The 19,142-nt window shown below is 50.0% G+C and overlaps 1 protein-coding gene across 5 annotated transcripts in view; it reads right to left on the reverse strand.

Moving 5' to 3' along the window:
• The window catches only part of LOC127582049 (adenylate kinase isoenzyme 1-like), a 102,074-nt gene that overhangs the window by 17,560 nt on the left and 65,372 nt on the right, over positions 1–19,142 (reverse strand). The window contains exons 1-3 of one of the 5 annotated variants that reach the window (XM_052037007.1): positions 16,772–16,852; positions 7,261–7,300; positions 1,872–1,907 (exon numbers count right to left, since the gene is read on the reverse strand). In XM_052037007.1, coding sequence (XP_051892967.1) covers positions 1,872–1,907; positions 7,261–7,267 — 43 coding nt within the window. In that variant the 5' untranslated portion in view covers positions 7,268–7,300; positions 16,772–16,852. Of the gene's footprint in view, positions 1–1,871; positions 1,908–2,344; positions 2,471–7,260; positions 7,301–7,483; positions 7,503–7,549; positions 7,622–16,771; positions 16,853–19,142 lie in introns of those variants that run through there. The other 4 variants (XM_052037009.1, XM_052037010.1, XM_052037005.1 and 1 more) reach the window with 4 other exon arrangements.

Raw genomic sequence — 19,142 nt, forward strand, 5'->3', positions numbered from 1 at the left:
AGCAAGTGGGAAAATTCACAACAGAAAAGATGGGGTTGAGACCAGAAAAACTGGAGTTCAGGAGACAGGGAGATGGGAATCTGTGATTGTCTTTCTTTGGCTTCTGAGAAATGGATGTCTCTGCAAGGCCAGCAGTTATTGCCCATCCCTCATTGTCCTTGCGATGCTGGTGGTGAGAGACAGTCCTTCCAGTGAAGATTCTCCAACAGTGCTGTTGTGGAGGGAGTTCCAGGATTTAGACCCAATGGTGAGGAAGGACCAGTAATATGTTTCGAAATCTGCACTGTCCAAGGGGGAGCACTGAGGGAGTGCTGCACTGTCCGAAGGTGAGCACTGAGGGAGTGCTGCACTGTCCGAGGGGCAACACTGAGGGAGTGCTGCACTGTCCGAGGGGCAGCACTGAGGGAGTGCTGCACTGTCCGAGGGGCAGCACTGAGGGAGTGCTGCACTGTCCGAGGGGCAGCACTGAGGGAGTGCTGCACTGTCTGAGGTGGAGCACTGAGGGAGTGCTGCAATGTCCGAGGGGCAGCACTGAGGGAGTGCTGCACTGTCCGAGGGACAGCACTGAGGGAGTACTGCAATGTCTGAGGGGCCGTGCCACAGGAGCATTGCACACTCCAAGGCACAGTTCTGCGTGCGTGAACAATACACTGTCCAACATACTAAGGGAGCAGTGTACAGCCCAAGGGGTGATAGTGAGTCCTTGGTGCTCTGTATGAAGGGCGGTAATAAGAGAGTGCTGCACTGTCCAAGGGAGCACTGCATTCTCTGAGCAGCTGTACCGGGGTGCATTGCACTGTCTGAGGGGCCAGAGCGAAGGATCACTGCTCTGTCTGAGTGATGGTACTGAGGGAGCCCTGTGCAGTTACAAGTGTGTTACTGGCGGAGTACTGCAAGGTGCAAGGAGCAGTGGGAGATGCACTGTCAGAGGTGCTCCACTTGGCAAAGAGAGGCGGGGAAAGCTGCAGGCTCGACTGCATTATGCTCAGTGAGGGAGGTGCTGTGCCGTACACACTCACTGGGGGAAGGTTTACGGAGTCACATTCACTGGGGGTGGATTCGCAATGTCATACTCACTTTGGGAGGGGCTCCTCCCACATTTTATCCTAGTTGAGGAGGGGCCACAAACACATTGAGGGGTGTACAGTAGCAGTGGCCACATGGTATGATGCAGAGCGAGCAGAGCTACATTCTGACAGTGATTAAGGGATACGGGGGGCTAACACAGGAAAGTGGTGCTGAGGTAAAAGATCGGCTGTGATCCCACTGAACGTTGGAGGCAGCACGGAGGTCGGAATGGACTCCTGCTTCTAACTCTCGTCTTCTTATGGGACTCATACCCTAACAAGCTGCAAATGGGAGGGTCAATGAAGTGAGAGAGGGCGGGAGTATGTACACAGAGGGGCTGTGTTGTGACATGCTTACAGTGACGGGGGGGGAGCAACACACAGTGCTTTAGCGGGGGTGGACAGCGGCCAACAGTACAGTGCTCCCCCTGTGTAGGAACAACACTGCATCCCCAACCCTGAAAACCACGTAGCATCTCCTCCTTGTCCTGTTCAGAGACACAGGCGGTGTGCAGCTCGCATGAGCAATTGTGGCTCCACATCACACCCGTTGGCTCACTTTACCACAGGTGTGAGTTAACTCCTTTTTCCACAGAACATCAACAACACTGGCCAGGCCGGCATTTACTGCCCACTCCTGGCTGCCCCTGGGTTGAGTCAAGCCACTTCAGGAGGGAGCTGAGATCCACCACATTGGTAGGGCTGGAGTCACATATGCTGGGGAAGAACTAAGTGGGTGTTCACAACAATCCAGTCACCAGTAATGACACCGATTTGCCAACAATAAATAAGCTGTGCACTCACCGACAACAAAGATAATCTTGCATCCCTTCAGCTTGTCTGCGGGGTTAAACAGAGACAGTCAAACTCACTCTTCGGAACTCCTTGTAGTGTTAAAGTACAAATCTCAGATCCCAGTTCATTCTGATTCAGACCCCCAAAAGAAACCACAGCTTCCTGAAAATTCCTGGTTGCCTTTTGTTCCTGGAAGTCCCAGAAACCCTTCATCACACTATGCAGGAAGGAATCTCCTGACATCCTGCCTAAGATAACGTCTTGTCTTACAGTCACAGTTTAACTGGGAGTAATGTTCCAATTAACCTTCTCCCATGCAGCTTTTAAGGCAGCGTATCCTCCCTTGGTAAGGAGGTTATAAAGCCTGCCCTCCCGCAGTCCCTGTGGCTGAGATAAACCGGAGATGGCTATCGTGGCAACCCTCCCTAACTTAGGTCAGGGTGGGTTCATCCTTCTGAGCTGTCTCACCCTCTCCTCCTTACCGGTTGAGGCAATGCTCTGCACTTTTGTCGAGGAGCTCGAGGAGCAGTTGACACCCATCTTTTACGCTTCTTTTTGATGGACCTACTGGGGGACAGCTGGCATGCACATATCCTTCCCCTTTAATCAGTGAAACTGTTTTGCCTGTAAGCAGCCACTGTTGAATCATGCGTTTCCATGGCTACAGTTGCTAGTCTCAGTATTTGGCCGGAAGTTGAGGCTGAACCACTAAGTATTGGAATTCCATTCCCTGTTCTGGCTGCTCCCTTCAACGCCACCCTAACTAACAGGCAGAAAAAGTCTTGGTGGTGGGGTGGGGGGGGGGGTGGCAGCTGGGAGGGGAATGACAATTGGTTCATTACAAGACACACTGAGAAGGGGGCAATAAAATGGAAAAGGGAAAATAAGAGAGATTCAGTCTTGCAGGAAAGGAGCCAGCCACAAAGTCTACAGGAAGTTGGGCTTGGTTAACCATTAAAATCTCCTGACATTCAGACCCATTGTTTCCTCAGATCAATAACTTTAACAGCACTGGCTCACCTGGTAACACATTAACAAGGGCTGGAAAGCCATTAACCTCCAGTGAGTGCGGCGACATGTTTTGAAGAAGCAGCTTGCCTTTAAGTTCTGCTTTGTCAGAACTCTGGCGAGAACCTCAGACATTCTTTGAATTCTGCACGTTCGGACACCAGCTGCCTCCTTTGGAGTAGGGGGAACACAACGCGCATTGTGTGCACAGCAACATCCCACAGTTGCCATCTGGTTGGTGGGGTGTTAGTTGAGGGAGGGAAGCTGGGTGGAAGGCTCACTGACTCACCTATAGAGGTGCTGGGGGACTTTAAGTGTCATTTCCAGATATGGGCAGGCAGCATAAATGGCAAAGTGAGTACAGCCTCTGCCTCCCAGCTCCAGCAGCTTGGGTCTGCTGCTGACCTCCTGTGCCATCTGGTGGAGTTTGTATGACCTCCCTGGGAATGTGTGGGTTTGCTCCGGGTGCTCCGATTTCCTCCCACGTCCTACAGGCGTGCAGGTCAGTAGGTTAATTGATCACAGTGAATTGTTCCTAGTGTGTACTGAGTGGTAGAATCTGGGCCAAATCGATGGGAATGTGGGCAGAATACAATGGGATCAGTGTAAAAAGGTGCGTGATGGTTAGTGTGGATTCAATGCGGGGAAGGGCTGTGTCCATGCTGTACAATTCAATCATTTGCAACGAGTCCGATGCAAGGCTGGCGCTTTGTGCAGAGCCCCAGGCTGTGACTCCACTCCATGAACAGGCTCCCACAGGGCACGAGAGGAATGATCCCAGGGATGAAAGGGTTAATGTGAGGAGCGTTTGATGGCTCTGGGCCTGTACTCGCTGGAGCGGGGATCTCATTAAAATCTACCAAGTATTGAAAGACCTGGATAGACTGGGCGTGGAGAGGATGTTCCCAGTAGTGGGAGAGTCTAGGACCAGAGGGCACAGCCTCAGAATAGAAGGATGTCCCTTTACAATAGAGATGAGGAGGAATTTCTTTAGCCAGAGGGTGGTGAATCTGTGGAACTCATTTCCACAGACGGCTGTGGAGGCCAAGTCATTGGGGATATTTAAAGTGGAGGTTGATAGGTTCTTGATTAGTGAGGGCATCAAAGGTCATGGGGAGAAGGCAGGAGAATGAGGTTGAGAGGGAAAAATAAATCAGCCATGATCGAATAGTGGAGCAGACTCAATGGGCTGAAAGGCCTAATTCTGCTCCTATGTCTTATGGACTTTCCTCTTCGATCACCCCTCAATACTGAAGGCGAAGATTGTGCAGGGATCGAATTTGGGAGTGGGTCGAGGGTGGAGGAAAGAGAGGAGGTCACAGCGGCGTGGCGCAGTTAGGTGGTGTGGAGGACGGCTATGTTGATGGGATGGTGGGGCAAGAGGGAACAGAGGGACCAGGACGGCAGACAATAGATAGTGGGGGTGTTGGATAGTGGGTGAGAAAGGGGGACAGGATGGTGGGGAATGGATAGTTGGAGAGGTGGATAGTTAGAGGGGTGAGGCGGAGGGCAGGATGGTAGGTGTGGATGGGGGGGGCAGGGGGGGGATTGGATGCCCAGTGAGGGTAAGGGTGAGGACAGCAGGGGTAGGACAGTAGAGGCAGGATGGTTGATGGGAGTGGGGGGGAGAGCAGTGGAGAGGAGGCTGGGGAAAACCAGTGGGGGGAGATGGTGGCAGGAGGAGTTCCATACCGCACTGTGTGGGCCATTGCAGGGAGAGAGACCGTGTTGTCCTGGGCCAGTAACTGGGCACCTCTGGGACAGCCTGACCTGGACTGGGACACCTACCGGCTCGGAGCATGCAGTGGCAGTGGTGGAATCCCGGGCAGGGGTGGGGGGGGAGTTAATGGGAATGTGGGGAGAATACAATGGGATTGGTGGAGAATGAGTGCAGACGGGTGATTGATGGTCAGCAAGGACTTGGTGGGCTGCAGGTCCTGCGGGGCCCTCGAACCCAACACTGACCTTTAACCTCAGTACCACTCCCATACTGGGGCTGCACCAACCCCACCACCACCACCCAACACCCACAATGATGGGCTTTCAGCCCAAGTACAGCAGGAGTGTCAGTGCCTGTGTAACCGCACGAGAGCCAGAGGCACACCCTTGGGTGGGGATGGGGTGTGGTGGGGAATACCACAGTCTGACACCCCTGTGAATGCTGCTGTGTGTGTAGTTTATGGTGTACCCAGATGTGATTGACTGCAATCGATTACTGTACAGTAACTTTGGAGAAAACTTTGACAGTGAATGAAAGCCTGGGACTCTCCCACAGTTAATGTTTGAGGTGCAGGTGATCTGTGGTTTCATATCTTTGACAGATACTTCATAGTCAGGTTATACAAAGCAACTGCACTGATAGCGCTGAGGATGTGTGCAACTTTATGACGTACTGGCTACAGGGCGCAGAGCGCCTGCAGGGATCACACAAGGATGTCATTATGTCACTGACAACAACCACTCCATCAGGTCAGTTTATTTAAAGTTTAATCTCAGAATGACCATACCTGGTGATTTGCAGGACCTCTCCCGTGGGCTTTCTGGGGACATGAGCTTGCTGGTTGGATGACAATCAGGCCCAATACTGCATAGGGCTTGGGCTTAACCAATCAGGCATGGATTGCTTGAATTTAAAGGCTGTTACATCACATACATGAGCCAGCACACATTGGGCTTGCCTCTAGCTGGGTGAGTTCCCGGAGGCTGCATGATAACTCCCCACCTCCCACCCCACCCCACCCCCATCTCCTGCAGCCCCCTCCAATCATACACTTCCAACGTTTCATTTAAAAGGGATCCCAAATCATTCCCCCCCCCCCCACACACAAACACACACACACATGCACGCGCGCATGTGCACACAAACACACATAGACACAAACACATATACCACCCTGCAGACTCAGACTGCAGTCACTTCAGAGCCAATTCTCAGCATCTGGTCTGCATCTGCGACCTCCTACACCACAGGGCAGATGTTTCCCTTAATCTGTTTGGGCAGATCCAGAAGTGAGGGGTGATTAGGCACAGCTCTGCCTCTCCCCTCCTGACCCACTGCTCTGCCTTCTCTCTGGGATGGGGGGGCAGGTTCTGTGCTCTCAGTAGGAAAGTTCCCCGAACTGCCACAACACAGCAGGAGGAGTGTGAGTGTCTCCAACAAGGATCCTACGTACTCGGGGTAATCCTGGGGGAGTGGGAGAACCAAACCGCCCCCTGAGGCTCCACTTTTTAGTTCCATCAGGTGTTGTGCCCCTGGAAACTTACTTCTTTCTGAATCCACTGGAGACACCAATATTGACCAATCACGTTTACACAGTTCTTTTAGAATGATTAAACCGAAGCATTGTCAAACAAAGTTTCACACCCATTCACACACTGGGACAAGTCCATTGAGGTGGAGAGGATGGGTATCCAGTCTTTACAGAACCTTTCGCAAAGTGAACATGCAATCCACTTGGCTGACCTCAGACTATGACTTAAGAGTCAGACAGCACGGAAACAGGCCCTTCAGCCCAACTGGTCCCAGCCAACCAGGGTCCTTATCTAAGCTAATCCCATTTGCCTGCATTTGGCCCATTTCCCTCTAAACCTTTCCTGTCCATGTGTCTTTTAAATATTGTTAATGTACCTGCCTCAACCACTTCCTCTGGCAGCTCATTCCATATACGGACCACTCTCTGGGGTGAAAAAGTTGCCCCTCAAGTTCCTATTAAATCCTTCCCCTCACCCTAACCACGTGTCCTCTAGTTCTTGATTCCTCAAGCTTGGGAAAAAGACTTTGCACATTCCTCCTACCTATGCTCCTTATGATTTTATACGCCTCTATAATATTGCCCCTCATTCTCCCACACTCCAATGAATAAACCTCCCCAACCTCTCTCCATAACTCAGTCCCTCAAGTCCTGGCAACATCCTTGTAAATCTCCTCTGCATTCTTTCCAGCTTAATGGCATCTTTCCTAAAGCAGACTTGGGCCATAAAGGGTTAATCATCGGCCAGGGCTCCATCTCCCGATGGAGCCAGACCAGACGAGAAGTGTAAGTGTGTGGAAGCGGGATCATGTGGGACAGGAATTGGGAGTAATGTTTACCCCTCCCCCTCCCCACTCCACAGTCGATGACCTCTGTGCGCGTGCGCACACACACACACACACACACACACACACACACACACACACAACCCACACACCCGAACAACAGCCAACTGGCTGCAGCTCCATTGAGCTGCAGTCGCTGGCTGTGTCTCAGCAGCAGGGGACAATCCTTCAGCAGCAATCCAAATCATTCTGCAGAAGGAGCCTGGATCAGAGGCAACAGCTGTAACCCACTCAAGACAATAAGTTTCTGCCAGTTAATCTTTCACTCCCGCATTAAAGAGACGGAGTCATTACCTGACATTGTGAAATCTTCTGTGGCCAAAGGTCCCTCAGACTAGAACAGAAGAAAACAAAATGGGGTTAATTGTCTTTCCCTCTTCTAGAAATCAGGAGCTTTTCTTTTCATGAAATCTGAATTGTGTGGGGGGGGGGGGGGGGGGGGGGGGGGAGGCGTGAAGCAGCCTGTGCTAACACATGCAAGCAACAGCATGCCTAGATGTTCAAAGCACTACTCTACAGCACTGAAAAGACGGAATCGGCAACTCGCAAGTGTTGTCCCCGACAACCCTCCTCGGCCACTTGCCAGAGCTCAACTCCAGCTCCCGGTGTGTTGACGGGCCTCACTGCTGCAGAGCTGGGCGCTCACTGAGCATGTGCAGCATCCCAGCAGTGCATCTTGGGAGCCATCTCCCTCTCAAGTGAAGCATTCCTCTTGTCCAGCTTCCCGCTGGAACCCCACCGCCTCCTTCCTTCCATCATTCCTCATATCTTTATGAGGGAGGTCACCCATCCTAGATATTCTCTTTCAATCTTCCCCATGCCACAACTCAGGGAGCACTCTCCTCCTCCTAACCAGGAGGTTATTGGTTCAAGTCCCCACAGCAGAGACCTGTGTGCAAAACCCTAGGGCGACACTTGAGTGTGGCACCAAGAGGGGCTTCTGACGCGCCTTCAGGTGAAGGGTTAAACCCTGGCCTTATCTACCCGCTCAAGGATCCCACGGCAACACTTTGCAGGAGGGTGAGGTGTCTGAGTCTCTCCTCGGCCAAACTATCTCCCATCAACATCATAAAAACACATCGGAGCCATACAGAATGGAAACGCCCTTCAGCCCATTGAATCACTGCCAACCGTCACGCCCCCATTGAACTAATCCGACACTAATCCCATTTTGTTCTCCCCACATTCTCATCCACCCCATCCCCAGATTCTACCGTTCACCTGCTCTTCAGGGACAATTTACAGCCGGCCAACTAACCAACTGACACACCTTTCGGAGGTGGCAGGAAACCGGAGCACCCAGAGGAATCCCATGGGGTCACAGGGAGAACGTGCAAACACACAGTCAACTTTGGAGGTCAGGGCTGACCCCGGGTGGTTGGAGCTGTGAGGCAGCAGTTCTGCGCCGTTGTGCACTGAGCAGGTTATTTAAGGGAACAACAAATGCTGTCCCTTTATTGGTTAGAAACTCCATCACGGTGCACGGGAATGGCACCAAAGCGGGGTGGAAATACTCATCATGGTTGTTGGTTCAATGGCAGGCATACCCAGCTCAATGTAGTCCAAAATCCCTGAAGCACTCCAAAAGGAGCATTGCGCAGGAAATAATGTCATTCCCCACACCCAAATCACAAGGGGGACGGAACAAGAGAAGGCCATTCGGCCCCTTACACCCGTCCCATCATTCAATATGATCACAGCAGATCTGCCCCAGTTCTCATCTCCTCTTCTATACCATTGACCCATAGCCCTCAATTCCCCTGGTCTTTCAAAAATGTATCCATTACCTCCAACAATAATCGAGCCAGATATGAGGACAGGAAGCACCTGAAGGAATTTTCCAAAAGCACAAACCACCCAGAAACTGTCATTATAGTGTTTTCATTCCAGAAGGAAAATGAGATTTTTTTTATTGTATGACACTGAATTAAAACTGAGATTGAATTTCCACAGAGCGAGCTGGTCAATAACACCTTGCTGCTTGTGGGAGCTTGCCTTGATCCCATACCACCACAGAGACGTCACTTCAAAAACTACTTCACTGGTTGTAAAGTGCTCTGGGATGTTCAGCAGGAGAGAAGGCAGGTGCTTTATACACACAATCCTTCTTTCAAGTGAAACTTAGCCTGAGCTCAGGTTTTAGTTATAGAGAGCAGAGAAGCGACCACAAGAGTGATGCATTGAGTGGCTTCCCTCTGATGTACCCCCTGTGGTTCCCTGATAATGTTAAGGGAAAAGAAAATGCAGAGAATGGTATGACAAGGAATGTGCACGAGTCATTGAAGATTAAACTCCTGGGCCACATTCTGAGCAATACAGGAAAAATACTATAGAGGCATTAGATAAAAATTGGTGTTTTTTTTCTCAATTGCTTTAATTTTTTAGTTTCAAAAATATTGGAAAGAGACCGTCAGGAACCATTCAATCAGGTTTGAGAGGATATTGTCCTTCTAGTAGGTGTGGATGGGAGGTCATGTGATCAAATATGTCTGTCCAGAGCCGGCGATCATAATGGGTCATGGGTTCAAAGTAAATTTAAGTGATTTGAGGGCACTTTGCTTCATCACGACCACAGCACAGCTAGTTGCCTCACAGTTCCAGCAACCTGGATTCAATTCTGACCTCTGGTGTTATCTGTGTGGAGTCTGCATGCTCCCTCTGTGACAGTGTAGGTTTCTTCAAGGAGCACTGGTTTCCTTCCATATCTCAAAGATGTGTGAATTCATATGTAAAAAACTGGGATTAGTGTAAATGGGTGTTTAATGGTTGGTACAGACTCAGTGTGACAAAAGGCCTGTTTCCATGCTGTATCAATACATGATCCCACAGAGACCAGGGGAGATGACAATTGTGGGGTCTTCTCTTATGCAGCAATGGTTGGGGACGAGCTGAGGTGGGGGGAGAAGGGAAGGTACAGGGTGGTGTAGGGTAGGAGTTTGGAGCTGGGATGGGGGCGGGAGCAGGATCTAGCAGTCTGGGAAAGGAGGAAACTCTGAGGAACAATTGGAGAGGAGGGGGGTGGCTGTGTAGCAGCCAGGACGTGAGATTCCCAGCTGGACCAGCTCTGTGAGGGAGAAAGGATGAACTCCAGGAGCAGTGTTTTGAGGTGGAAGCTGACGGCAGATACTTGGGAAGAGTGAGGAAGAAAAAGAGGAAGTGATAAAGATAAAGAGAATGTGTGATTGAGAAAGATAAAGATGGAAAGAATGAAAAGGAAAGTGAATTAGGAAAGATCAGGAGACAGCCAGGGAAGCAAATAGGTAGAGGGAGAGGGAGGGAGGGAGAGGAAGAGAGGGATGGGGAAGAGGGAGAGGGAGGGAGGGAGAGGAAGAGGGGGTGGGGAAGAGGGAGAGGGAGGGATGAGGGAGAGGGAGGGAGGGATGAGGAAGAGGGAGGGAGGGATGGGGAAGAGGGAGGGAGGGATGGGGAAGAGGGAGAGGGAGGGAGGGAGAGGGAGGGATGGGGAAGAGGGAGAGGGGGAAACTGAAGCATCTAAATTAGTGTGGATGGAGCCAGAAGCTGTTCTTCTTCCTTCCTCTTTTAGCAACCCAATTGCCTCATTTGCTTTATTCACCGACTCCCAACCACCAGGAAATTACTCTGGGTCTCTTGTGAAAGTCACTGTGGAGTGGGGTCAGCAGCCACTAGAAACAACAGCAAAGATCGTGCATGGATGTTTGGGAGTGTCCCATGTGAATTACTTCTCCCCTTTGCTGCCACCCATGGAATTGCTCAGTTGTTGGCCACCTTCAGCATTTGCTAACCCCTGCCCTGGTTTGGCTGGTGTCCAACAAAGATCCAGGGACAGCAAATGTGAACACAACTCTCTCAATTCGCTCGTATTTTCTTATCCTGAATGCCAGGGGTTTGCTGATCAGTTGTCACAGGAGATATTCCACTCAAAGGAAACTTGCCCTGAGCCGTTTCACTTCAGAGCAATAAAGGGAGAGCAAGAGGTATGGATTAGGATTCCAGTCCTTCATCCTGAAGCTTAAACTGGCATAAAGTGACCAGCTGCAGGGGTCACCCTCCAGTTACTGAAAGCTATCTGTGTGTCTGTGTCTTAAAACGACTCCGGAGTGACAGAGTCAGCCAACTGGTGTGATCAGACTTGATGCAGGGTGGCGGGTCACCTTTCAGATGAACAGGGTTGCAGATATTCTGCTCTCTCTCACACCTCCAGCAGCCCTGTCCTCAGGTTCCCCTGCTCTGCTTCTGCACAGATACACTATGTCTGCTGATCCACACATAGCTCTCACTTGATTTTCTTTTTTGCAGCTTCTTCAAAGCAAGGGGACGGACTGCTTCAGAAACACCTGACAACTAGCATGTTGCATTTGATACTGTTTCATCACCCACAGACCCTGCCCCCTCCCTGACAGAGGGGATTCAAGCTATCTTTAGTCCTTCCTAGGCCCAGCTGTTTGCTCAAAGGTCAAGAGCCCAAATGGAGCTTTAGTTGAATTGGTAAAGTCCAACCAGGCATCAGAAGCTATGTAACAGTAGTGGCAACTTCCCGACATCCCCTGGGGAACCCCGATCTGTCCATGTGGGAACCTGCCACCTAGGGAAGGGAATCATTATCCACGTTCTTCATATTCAGGGACAAAAATCTGGCTGAACAGAAAAACGGGCCGCTCTCTGATTTGTAATGCACACACACATCCTCTACCTGTTCACAGCAGGAGGCCATTCAGCCCACCAGGACCATGTCAGTCCTTTGCTGCTACATCTCTGCTTTTTCCCCTTAGTCCTGTAGAATTTTCCTTTTCTACATCCAACTCCCTTTGAAAGGCACAGCTGAACCTGCTTCCACTGCCCCCTTTCTTCGGCATATTTCAGATCATTCAACAAGCCGCCTGCAAGGAAATTCTCTCCTTTCCCCCCACCTATGCTGCTGATTATCTGACATCTTTACCTTCGAGTTATCGCCCCCTCCTGCCTTGTTTTTCATTCATTCAGGCAAATGGGCTCCTTTGGCAAGGCCTGCATTTATCAACAACCTCTGTAAAGTTGGTGGTGAGCTGCCTTCTTGAACTGCTGGAGCGATGGGGTGAAAACGCTCTCCCAGTGCAGTTGGGTGACTCCCAGCCAACACGTAGGCTGGGAATCACCACAGGTCTGGCCTAGTGCAGAGTCAGTGGTCGGTTTTGCGCCAGATTTGTTGGGAAATCTGCAGAGTTTCATATTTCCTTGCTGAAGTCTGTGAGGATTCCAACAGTGGTGTGTGATTGGGAAATCCCTCAAAAACAACTCTTGGGTCAGTTACAGGGGGGGAGGGGGGGGGTTAAATCCTGACATTTCCGTGTGGACGATCCCGGGCTGCTCTGGCTCCATCACAGTGGCGTCAGCAGCTACCACTCAAGGACGCAAGTGTCCGATCTGCCAGCATTGACCCCTGTTCTCCCAATGTCTGCACCGTGAGGGAGCTTTCCTGTCCCCTCCCGCACTCTGATCGAGATTCATTGGGCAGGTTGGTGAGGGGACAGGAGAAACTCCTAATAAACTCTTTGAGATCTTGACAGGGGCTGTTATCCCAGACCAGAGAGTTTCATATCCAGGGGAACAGCATCAGAATAAGCAACAAACCACCCGCTGGAGGACGTCACAGGTCAAGCAGCGTCTGTTGGGGGGAAAGGAATTGTCGACGTTTCGGGTTGGAACCCTGCATCAGAATAAGGATTGGGGACAGGAGAGGCATCTTTACTCAGAGCTATGGAGACTTGGATCCAGGTGAGAACAATAGCTGTGCATAGACTGAGGGTGCAGAGCACCGTTTGTAATCTTACTGAATGGGGGAGCAGGTCTGAAAGGCTGAATGGCCTCTTCTTGCTTGTGTTGGTTTTGTAATGCTGTTGCTCACCTGCTGTAGGCCCCGGGAACTGATGAGAATAGCCCCCACCCCGGGCATTCCCACTCCCCCTCCCCCTCTCTGTGGAGAAGCTGCGGTTGCTACCCAGCACCAGAGACTGAAATTGGAACCGGAGCTGGTCTGTATTCAGTCAGACACCTCTCCCAACTTGGCCACTGTGTGCTTGTGTCTGTCAGGAACTGCGGTGGGGGGGGGAGGGGGGGTGGAGTTGGCGATGTGTTACTAGGGTGTGTGTGTGTGTGTGTGTGTGTATACACCTGCATAGAGCAGATCTTGGCACAATGGCCTGGAGTGCAGTTACACAGCCAGCTACCAGCAGTGTATGGGTCAGCTCGCTCCCGCGTCTCCTGCTTGTGCAGCATAACATGGAAGTCAGAGATAAAACAGAAGAAGCTGGTTTGTCTGACCTGCTGCTTGGTGCTGGACTTGACAGCAAGTCCAGGCTGAATCGCCAAAAAGTCCCATGCCGAGGGAATGGATGCACTTCGTACCTGATCCCTGTGCATTAACCCAGGCCTGGCTGATGTAAATGGCACAACCCCATTCATTTGAATCATGTGGTTGAGCTTGTTTAACAAGGTTAGTACCAGTAAGTGGTTTATTTATTATTCTATAGTTTATGTTTTAATAAAGTCTTGGTAATTTAAAGCATTTTAAAATGAACTAAAAAATTTAAATCTATTTGAAGTCTTCAAAAATCTCTGATAATTAGAGACATTTAAGAATGGTTAACGAGGCCTTTGATGGATGCCGATAGGCTTTCAGGGGTGTGGCACATGGAGCCAAAAAGGCCGACAGATTGGTGAACCAGATGGCTTTGCACTCACCCCTACTGTAAACAAACCTGGAAGGGAAAAAAACTATTTAAAGTCAACATCTGCCAATGTTAGAATCGAACACATGTCAGCTGATCTTTAGGCCAGGCCTCTCGATTTCTAGACCAGTAACCTAACCACTAAGCTACTATTCAACATACCATCAGATGTAGAACATCCTCCTAGTAACTGATACAAATGCACAGCCCAGCAGTCCATTAGCTTCACCCTGCTCTTTACTGAAGCAATCCAAGTCTAATTCCACCACTCCCTTCAGCCCTCTATCTTACTCTGTTTCAACTATCTATTCAATTTTCCCTTGAAGAATGCTTCATTCAACTTAAACTTTGTGTGAAGAAATTTTCCTCACTTCTTCTTTTGTATCTTTGTCACACATTTAACAACGCAAGGAAATGGCAGCTTGCATAATTTGAGGAGGTGTGACATCCCATTTCTCAGCCCTCATGACTTTAAAACCCTCTAGGAAATCAACTTTTAGTCAGGCCCACTCTGACACATTCTCAGTATCTGACTTCCTGCCTCATAATCACTTGAACAGACAGCTGTGGTTAATATATCTAATCTAACAATGTGACACTGCCTGAGCTTTCAACTGAAGCGTCCAGGGAAACATTTTATGATAAGTGACAAAATGTGCAGAGGACGCCAAATGTTGTTTCTTAAATTGTTGTCACCAGAATGTTCCTAGGTATAAACATTCCCAATAGCCTGTCCTCATCCAACCACATAGACACCATGGCCAAGAAAGCTCACCAGCGCCTCTACTTCCTCATTGACCCTCACCAATTTTTATAGATGCACCATAGAAAGCGTCCTATCTGGGTGCATCACACCTTGGTATGGCAACTACTCTGCCCGAGACGGCAAGAAACTGCAGAGAGTTGTGGACACAGCTCAGCACATCACAGAAACCAGCCTCCCCTCCATGGACTCTGTCTATACTTCTTGCTGCCTCGGTAAAGCAGCCAACTTAATCAGAGACCCCACCAACCCTGGACACACTCTCTCTTCTCCGCCCTCCCATCAGACAGAAGATACAAAAGCCTGAAAGCACGTACCACCAGGCTCAAGGACAGCTTCTATCCCATTGTTATAAGACTATTGAACGGCCCCCCAGGCTGATGAGATGGATTCTTCACCTCACAATCTACCTCAGTATGACCTTGCACCTTATTGTCTGCCTGCACTGCACTTTCTCTGTAACTGTAACACAATATTCCGCATTCTGTTACTGCCTTTCCCTTGTACTACCTCAATGTATTGATGTGGTGAAATGATCTGTATGATGGCATGCAAAACCAAATTTTTCACTGTACCTCAGTACATGTGACAATAATAAACCAATTACCAATGACCAGAATGTGTTTGTTGAATGAACTGCGGGAGGAGAATTAACTAATAAATTCAAAAGGCTGGGGGTAAGTGTGTAATGCTTCGCAGAAAGAGCAGGGTAGCAGGACACTCATCTCTTGAGGAGCCAGTATAGGCCTAGGGGACTGTCTCCATTATTGTGTGTTACAATCACAGGAAAGGACTTGAATTCACAACCTCAAACTTGGGCAACAAACAAAGTCAAGCTGGTTCTTGTACACACCAGATCAGAACATCTCTAGTCTAAAAACATGATCTCATCTCTGCTCTGGCTGCTTTGATAGTTACACCTATCTGCTGGGAGTCACATACGGGAGGTGGGCCGATGTAAGGGAGGGACGGGAAGGTTGTTGGGTGAGGGGTCAGGAGGCATTGTTGTGGGTGCTTGGATGCTTGGGGAAATGGCAGGAAGGTGGTATGGGGAGGGGTGTAGGAAGGAGCACAGGAGAGGGAGTATGGGAGAGGGTGCAAATGTGTTGGGGAAGGCTGTGGGGATAGGATTGGTGGAGGCAAATGGGTGGTGCAGGCTTTGGGAGGTCTGGGCTGAGGGTGACGGATTGGGAGTATATTGGGGAGCGGTTACTGGAGGTAAGTAGGGGAGGTTGGTTAAGGAAGGAGAAGTGAAGGATTGAGGGGCAGAGGACAGTGGAAGGTGACTGGGGAGAGGGCAATGGAGGGTTACTGGGACAAGATTGTGGTAGATGGTTGACGGGAGCAATGGTGGTGGAAGATTATGGGGAGGGGATTAATGGAGGGTTGTTGGGGGAAGGGGCAGTGGAGGGAGGGGCAGTGGACGGTTATTGGGGAGGGAGGGGCAGTGGAGGATTGTTGGGGGAGGGGCAGTGGAGGGTTGAATCAGGACAACTTCTGGCGAGTGGGTTGGACTGCGATGAGGGGACTCGAGCTGAGAAAAGTTTGAGGGTGGCAGTATAAAGGAGCTGAATTATCTCCCGTCCAGATGGAGCTAACGCATTGGGTTAACCCTCTGGCACGTATGATTAAGATAAAGACACTGAATGGATTTCAAAAGCGCCCTTGTGCTGTGATAAGATGATATGGCTGGTGCAGGGAAAGCAAATCATTAAACACGTCAAGTCACCTCCTGCAAGGGCACAGTCTGAGGGACTTGAAGGGACTAACTCATCTCTCCCAGGATTCCCGACACATCGCCTGACACTCGTTAGCAGGAGTAAAAGACATTTCCCTCCAAAACAACCAAACGGGGAGAAGAACTCCAAGGAAAGCTGTGCTCTGTGGAAGCTAGGACCTGCCAGTGACAATGTTCTGCTCTCCTGTCTGAAGCCTGTTGCTCACATCCCTCGCACCTCTCTGCACAAGTCCGAGCCCTGCTCACCTCCGAGATCATACACTTCACATCAGATGGGGCACATTACAGTGTGTAACCGGAGACAAGGCACTGCAGGAATCGAGTCTGATACTAAAGACCACTCTAATGCTTTTAAAGACGAATAACTAATACACTGAAAGCTTGTCTACCATGCACTCCAGGCAGTATGAGAGACAAATTTGTTTCTCAAGTCAGGCTTGATTATCCCTTGGGTGTCAATTGCAGCTGATGAAACATGACGAATGAATAAGGCTTAAAGTTTGCAGTCCTCCTCCTGTTTGGGAGGCTTACTTTTAAACACCTCAACTCTAAAGGACCGGGCACGATTATTTGACCGCCCCTTGCATTCAGCAGGAAAAAAAGGAGAGTAATACTTACCTAGAATGGTTTTTAAATGTGAACGTGTCTTCTGCCGAGAGTCACGCAGCACACAGGGCTTCAGATACAAGTGGCTTCTGCAATATCGCCCTGGTCTATATATATCCTCCTGTGGTGGGGCTGGGCATGCCAGAACAGGCTAATTGTAAGCTAGGCCAGAATTTTAATGTGCAGGAGGAGCATGTGGGTTTACAAGTAGATTTGCCTGACAGGCAGTAAAACCCAGGGAAAATAGCAAAACAGGAAAGCTGCTCTAAACCACTGCTTCCCACATTTCAGGGTGTGGCACTGTGTAGCAGAGCAGGCATTCAGCGGCAATGTTCTGCTGCTAACTACAGCCTCAGCAGCAGCTTGCAGTTTAAAAGCCCGATTTTTGATGGTCTTCCAGTGTGAGGAGCTGTGTGTGACCAAATGTTGCAGACAGGCACATTCCATGGCCCAGGACTATGTGCAGAGGAGCACACTGGTGCGGCCACCCAAAGTCCTCACGGGTAAAGGCCACAGTTTAGGGCTGTCCCGCCATTGCAATGAGGGGCTGTGACCCGTGTAAAAACACTGCTCGTGGATAAGATATCTTTGTTAGTCACACGTACATCGAAACACAGTGAAATGCATCTTTGCGTTGAGTGTTCTGGGGGCAGCCCGCAAGTGTCGCCACGCTTCCGGCGCCAACATAGCATGCCCACAACTTCCTAAACCATACGTCTCTGGAATGTGGGAGGAAACTGGAGCACCCACAGGAAACCCACACAGACATGGGGAGGACGTACAAACTCCTTACAGACAGCGGCCGGAATTGAACCCGGGTTGCTGGTACTGTAATAGCGTTATGTTAACCGCTACACTACCGTGGAATGTGTGTGGAAGGAAAATTGATGTCTAGCTGATAGACTGTAACTCACGTGGATCTGCCCTGCACAGTGAACAGTGACATATGAATGTATTGCACTCTATACTTGTAAATTTTAAGATTAAAGTAAAAACAGTTTGCACTTTAACAGTCATGTCCATGAGTCTCCCAGGACCGGCTGGTGAAAGCAGGCCGACACCTCAACGGCAATCAAGGCAGAGAAAGGCCTGACCAGGAAGTGTGCCAGCCAGTGCAGGGAGCTCACAGCCACTTTCCCACCCGCTGCGTGAAAGGTTTTGTTGAGGGTCAGGGTGACTTGGGTGACTCTGGGGGTTTGGACACCTGAACTCAGGGGGACACTTCCCCTGTGCTGTTGTGATGCAGACTAAAGGCAACCAGCACCAGTAGGAACACCCCATGCCCAGCACATGGATGCAAACATGAAGAAGGCTCGACAGTGCCTCTAAGAAGCTTAAGGAGATTTGTCATGTCACCAAACACTCTAACAAGCTTCTGCAGATGCACTGTTGAAAGTATCCTGACTGGTTACATCACGGTCTGGTATGGCAATTCCAATGCACAGGAATGCAAGAGGCTGCAGAGAGTTATGGACATGTCCTGGTCCAACACAGGCACAGTCATCCCCATCAATAACAGCATCTATAGGAGGCGCTGCCTCAAGAAGGCAGCATCTATTATTGAGGATAACCACCATCGGGCCATACCTTCTTCTTGCTGCCACTGTCAGGCAGGAGGTACAGAGGCCTGAAGCACCACACCACCAGGTTCAGGAATAGTTACTTTCCTACAACCATCAGGTTCTTGAACTGACCTGCACAACCCTAACCCTACCTCAGCAACAGAGCACTACAGACCACCTCTTGCACTACCATGGACTTGTCTCTGATTATGTCTATTTTTGCACCAAGGTCTTGTTTTTGCAGTCTTTTTTTGTATAATTTATGTATAATTTATATCCTGTATGTTGTCTGTACCTACGTGCCTGTGATGCTGCTGCAAGTAGGCTTTTCATTGTACCTGTACCTCACCGTACTAGTGCACATGACCATAAACTCGACTTGACACAGGTGGTGGTGAGAAACACCAGCAGGAGTTGTAGACTCAGTCACTGAACACAGGAACAGGCCCTTCTGCCCATCAAGTCTGAGCTGACCATTTTACACTAGTTCTACACCAACCCCATTTTATTCTCACAACTTTCTCATCAATTCCCCCCAGATTCTACCACTCACCTACACACACGGGATAATTTCCAGTGGCCAATTAACTTACAAACCTGCACATCTTTGGGACGTGGGAGGGAACCAGAGCACCCAAGGGAAACCCACACAGTCACAGGGAGAACGTGCAGACTCCATACACACAGCACCAGAGGTCGGGATTGAGCCTGTGGTAACTGGAGCTGTGAGGCAAGGACTCACTGTCATTACCTCAGTGTTACAGGAGAAAGGGCGCCTGCGGATAGATGGAGGCTATGCCTGGCACACTGGGTGTGGAGAC

This window comes from Pristis pectinata, chromosome 23, assembly GCF_009764475.1.
Source record: "Pristis pectinata isolate sPriPec2 chromosome 23, sPriPec2.1.pri, whole genome shotgun sequence".
NCBI lineage: Eukaryota > Metazoa > Chordata > Chondrichthyes > Rhinopristiformes > Pristidae > Pristis > Pristis pectinata.